The sequence below is a fragment of the Tasmannia lanceolata genome, unplaced genomic scaffold (assembly GCF_043159265.1).
Source record: "Tasmannia lanceolata isolate RefF3 unplaced genomic scaffold, GAP_Taslan_0.1 ptg000037l, whole genome shotgun sequence".
NCBI classification, from domain to species: Eukaryota; Viridiplantae; Streptophyta; class Magnoliopsida; order Canellales; family Winteraceae; genus Tasmannia; species Tasmannia lanceolata.
Window position 1 is genome coordinate 25,040,874 of NW_027518714.1, and position 5,736 is coordinate 25,046,609.

Sequence of the window (5,736 nt, forward strand, 5' to 3'; positions counted from 1 at the left end):
ATCTTAGTGTCCTCATTGTGGTGTGCATTGTCTCTCTCTCCCCCTTCCTTTCCTTCTCTTGCATGTGTGGTGATTGGTAATCTCTAACCTTACTTATGTTTATGCTTTAATTGAACAAGGGTTAGTAAATGCACTTGTGTTAAATGCTATAAACCCTAACAGCATTATAATATCCATTTGAACAAGGGTTAGCAAAATGTGCATGATTAGAAAGTCTAAATCCTAGCTTTCATTGATATACATATTTGAACAAGGGTTAGACTAATTAGTACTTAATTATATGGCTTAATTTTTAATCTCCCTTAATTAAGCCTAAAATTTCTAATTGACCAATTCACTCCCCCCCTCATGGATTGTCACACCTGTATTTTAGAAAGGATTCGGGATCAATTAGTGTCTATCAAGTACATAAGTACCGCACTTATGTTGGCAGATCCGATGATAAAAGGCTTACCACCTAAAGTCTTTAATGACCAGGTAGCGCACATGGGGTTGGTGAGTAAGTCCGGTTGTGTTGATTAGTGGGAGTCTGCATAAAGTTTATAGACATTATATTGTGATCACTTTTGAGATAATTGATCCTGATAAATAAAGTTTTCTGCTTTTTCCATTATTTTTATTGTGCACATTAAATGAATATTTTGAAAGCAGAATGTCGGTAATGACATAAAGTGGACCTTATTCATGTTGATAAGTTTGCTAAGTTTGTGATCATGGGGAGGTCATTGGATAATTAAAATTTCCAATGATTACATGGTCCATTGCTAGTATAACTTATTGAACGGAATCTAAAGTTGCTGATATGAAAGGTATAAAGCCCATGCAAGCCAAGTGGGAGAATGTTAGAAAGTTGTTTCTAAAACTTGTTAGAATCCCTAATGGAACAAGGATTCCATGTTTAGACTTTCTAATTTGGGTGTGGCCTTGCATTCTTAGCAACCTTTCATAATCTTAGGGCAATACCTTAACTTTGGAAACGTTTGGTGAAGGAAACTAAGCTCAAATATCACTTTCTATTTTGAGTTTAATGGCCAAACGAATTGGGCATATGAATAGAAGCACTATGGGAGCTTAGCCTATAAAAGGAGACCCTTGGTCCCTCTTACAACACACCATTAACCTAAGAACTCATTGAGAGAGTGAGACTTCACTTTGAGAGGCTTCCCATAGACCAATTGGTGTGAAGGTAAGAGAAGAATCAAGGGGCATTTCTAAGCCTTTCGCTGTGATCGGAAAAACTACAAGGATCGCCGGATTTCATGCCTTCATGAACAAGCTATGACACAAGGTACCACAAACCCATCTCATTCAATTTCAAAATTTTCTTTGTTTTCAATACCAAAGATCGTTAAGGGATCATTAAAGTAATGTTTAGAATAACAGGAAGTTCATAAGAAACTTTGGCCAAAATGCTCTCAAGGAGCTCAACGTATCTCTTCCAAATTAGCCGATTAAGTAATTCATAAGCATTGAGCATTCTGATTTTTTCTTAGGCTTTAGTATTTGTCACTCATATGTGTTGAGCTTTGGTTCTCCCTTCCTCGCAAGTTTTCGAGTTAGGGTTGGTTTTGTGCCTTCATTGTATCATCTTTATTTATGAAATAAATCGGTAGAGGTCTCCGCTAAACCCAAGCTTGCCCATAAAAAAAAAGTACATGCATTTTTTATTGTAGGTAATCTTGGGTTTGGAGGGGAACCCAACTGGTTTATTAGATAGAGATAAAGATGTTACATTCATAGGCACAAGACAAAATCACTAACTCGGAGTACATGAGAGAGGAAGATCCAAAATCTCAAGATAAACAAAACACAGAACACTAATTTTAAAAGTTCATTCTGCTCAATACTCTCGAGCATCTACAAGCACTTGCTTAGCCATTAATAGCATTGAAAGTGGCAACTAGACAGAGAGGAATTTTTTTGTGAGCTGTAACTCCTACTACCTCACTCATATCCACATCCTCCCTTTTTTCTTTGTTCGGCAACTCCCAGTCGAAACAGTGCAGTAGATTTGCTAGTGCAAGTTCAATTACCGATATTGCAGACTGGAGCCCCGGGCAGCCCCTCCTCCCAATCCCAAATGGTATGAGCTCAAAATCTTGCCCTTTGTAATCTATGGGATTGTCTACAAATCTCTCTGGACAGAACTCTTCAGGGTTTTCCCAATATTTCCTATCCATAGCAATGGTTCTTGCATTAATCAATACCCTTGTTTTTGCAGGAATCTCATATCCTCCAACAGTGCACTTGTCTGTTGTTTCCCGTGGAAGTAGTAAAGGAGCTGGAGGATGCAATCTCAAGGACTCTTTTACAACTATTTTTAGATAGTTTAGTTTGTGAAGATCTCTTTCTTGAACCATTTCTTTCGTGCCGATAATCCTTCTCACTTCATCTTGTGCTATCTTCATCGTTCTTGGGTTTCTTATGAGCTCTGCCATGGTCCATACTAGCGATGATGAAGATGTATCGGTTCCGGCAAAGAACATATCCTGCATCACCCAAAATCATCATTTCAAGGTGCTATTTGTTGGAGAATTTGACTGTGGAGATGATGGAAAATAGAAATGGAAGTTGAAATCCTTCAAGTCGTACTGTTGCTTTCCTTGAGATGATATTGACCCCCACCAATTATATGCAAGGAGATCTACGAATACGCCTCCAAGATACGATAAAACTGGTGATGATTTCCAAGATACAATAAAACTGGTGAATCATCACCAATTGTTTGTTGAAAAATAGCAACAAACCCCGAATCACTCTTTAGATTTTACAATTATGTAAGATACTAGTGTCTGTTTCTCGAGAATAATAGTACACTAGAGAGAAAACTTCAAAAGGAGGAAAAACGAATTTTGGAATTGCTTCAAGTGAATGAAACTTGCTTTTTAATTTTTAAATTCAAAGTTACAACGGATATTTTTGGATTCCATGTGAAATGGTGAGTTTCTGGTAATTTTATACAACTTTTGGCGCCTTTTCACTTTGAATTGCACCAATTGATGGCAGCTGATTATCAGTGGCTACTCATTTAATTGTTAGATCGCACAAAATCGTGATTCTATGGTTTAGATCGCTCGTAGAGTGATTGCTGGCTTGAGTAAACCTTTGTCCTCCCCATAGTCGTTAGATCACATCCGATCGCAAATCTGCAGCCCGGATTGCACCCGATCAGCATCTAACCATTGGTACACGAATGATCATGTTCAGACAATCAAGATTGCTCCCAGATTGGACACTAGCCATTCCCTTGATCCTACGATCCAGATCATAATCGTTGGAGCACCAGCCGTTGGACACATCCGATTACGATCCTATGGTCCAGATTGCAGCTGTTAGGAACCACCATCCGATCACACAGATATTGATCAATGGCTATGATCAAATCTGGACAAACTTAAGCACTCCAATTCAACGATGCATAGAGTGAAATGCACCAAAAAGTGTCACTACCACGCTACAGCCAACAAAAGAGAAGTAGGAGGGACTATATTAACCCCTCCAACTTTTTCACTTTCCGATGTCGGACTATGTTGCTCCTCTCGAGAAGCACTTTTTACCTCTTTCAAAAAGCACCCACTTCCCAAATAAAATAATCTTTTATTTTCACAAGCTTTTCAAAAGCATTTTTATTTTGAAACGACTAACACTATTTAGAAACTCAGACTCGACAAGGAGTTGCCTGTGAGCAGAGTGACTCAACTCAACTGGATAAAATGTGTTTTTCATTGACCAGGCTTACTTTTCCATCAAATTGAGCAAGCTTTACAAGTTGCTGATGGACTCACTTAGGGCCCAAACCATGTAGATTTGGCCAAGTTAATGCTAGATGATGTTAATTGAAATGAATAAATTCATGAATTGTAAACCAAGAAGAAAATTGAGTAGGGAGACAGCTGAAGCAAACCGTTAGGATGGCCTTTATGTGATCTCTATTAAGTGGGGTTGCCAGACTTGGATCCTTTTGAACTCGGAGCAAAAAATCGACGATGTCATCATTCTCAACTTCAGGCCTCTCGGGATTTAGGTGCTCTTTGATGACTTGTTCATAGAAATCATCGAGTTCCCTGAAGTTCTTCTCTAGCCTCGCTTTCAGGCCAGTGAATATGTGGACCCACTCCAAGCCCGGGAAGTAATCAGAGATACTGAACTCACCTAACAAGGCTTGTGATTCTTTTAGAATGTCATGAAATCTACTCTTACCGACTCCACTATTGTCTTCATACTTCTTACCAAAAATTGTTCTACAGATAATATTGTTCAGTAGCGAAAGCATCAACTCGCTTAAATTAATCGGTACTGAAGAGATAGATAAACTACGAAGTGAACCAATTAGAAGAGCCACCTCTTGCTCTCTCACAGCACGAAACAATTGCACTCTCTTTGTGCTCAGGAGTTCCAAGATGCTAACCTTCCTCACCTGCCGCCAGTACTCTCCGTAGGGGGAGAAAGATATTCCTAAGCATCCGTAAGAAAGCTTGTTTGCAACATACAAAACTGGCCTACCAGAAAACACAATATCATGGGACTTGAAGATCTCCCTGGCAACGTCAGCTGAGGAGATCACAAGTGTTGGTATGTATCCAAGTTGCAAGAACATTAGAGGCCCATGTTCATGTGAGAGTTGCTCGAGAGAGAGATGGGGTAACTCGCTGAGCTGATGTAGATTACCAATGATAGGAAGCTTTTTTGGACCTGGAGGTAAATTCCTTAGCTCATTTTTTCGCTTCTTCCTTATTAGGATATATGCAGGAATGAAGGCAAGGAGGAGAAGGATCAAAATGGATAGATCCATTATTAGTGTTACACTAGAATGTCTATTTGGTGTCGAAGAGAAATGTCCCTTTATAGAATTTTCTCTTAATAGATTTTAAGGTTGTTGTCAGCAAAAAGTCAGGCCGCCCAACCATTTTAGTCTCGTTCCCATCGTCACTTGTAGTGCTTGTTTTTCCTTCTTTTGTTCTCTTATTAGACACGTGCAGAATTGGTTCACTTCTTACCACAAGTCAGCATTTGAGGTAACACAAGTGGGGGAAAACGGTTCTCATCTTCTAGCTTTTAAACAACCACCAATACACCTGATGAGCACATTTATGTGTGAATAGACCTGGCAAAAGTGACCCGTGCCCGCGGGTCGACCCGGCCCACCCGCAAATTTGCGGGCACGGGTCTAAGTTTCCGTGACCCGTCAAAAACCAACCCGCGGGTGACCCAACCCGCAAAAACACAGGTCGGGTCGGGTCAACCCGCGGGCACCCGCATTTTTACAGTATTTTTTAATCTTTTTGAGAATGTTATCATCACTGCTGTTTGTTTTTTACGAGTAACTCCTCACTTTATAAAAAGTACGGTATGTCCTGCACCGTAGGATTATCCAAAGTTCCAAACCGTCCATTAGATGGGCCATACCCTAAATAGGTTATGCCCCAAAATTATTTTCATCGGTTGATTCTAACCCTCCGATCTATAGAGGGTTAGGATCAACCCTCTAACATTCAGATTGGAGGGATAGGATCATCCTATGGAAATGATTTTTGGAGCATAACCTATTTAGGCTATGGCCCAACTAATGGACGGTTTGGATCATCCTATGGTGTGGGCCATACATAAAGTGAGAGTGCCCAGTAGTGTTGATAACATTTAAATGTGGTTTTTATTTTATTAGAATTTGCTATCAAGCTTCTCCTTTGGCAATTTCTCGGCAAGTGGCCTTTGTGTATGCAAAGATGCGCGCATCCA

General features: G+C 39.8%; 1 protein-coding gene across 1 annotated transcript; it reads right to left on the bottom strand.

Moving 5' to 3' along the window:
* Window positions 1-1,678: 1,678 nt before the first annotated feature.
* On the bottom strand, window positions 1,679-4,804 carry LOC143861980 (cytochrome P450 71A9-like). Its single transcript, XM_077372963.1, has 2 exons — window positions 3,905-4,804; window positions 1,679-2,489 (listed from the first exon to the last, which is right to left on the bottom strand). Exons 1-2 carry the CDS (start codon window positions 4,790-4,792, stop codon window positions 1,872-1,874), a joined length of 1,506 nt encoding a protein of 501 aa, XP_077229078.1. The 5' UTR covers window positions 4,793-4,804; the 3' UTR covers window positions 1,679-1,871.
* Between the last annotated feature and the right edge of the window lie 932 nt (window positions 4,805-5,736).

Excerpts from the sequence above, each read along its gene's own strand:
- LOC143861980 (XM_077372963.1), bottom strand. The coding sequence starts at position 4,792 with ATGGATCTATCCATTTTGATCCTTCTCCTCCTTGCCTTCATTCCTGCA. Across the intron at positions 2,490-3,904 it reads ACATAAAGGCCATCCTAACG|GATATGTTCTTTGCCGGAAC; the intron begins GTTTGCTTCAGC and ends TGGGTGATGCAG.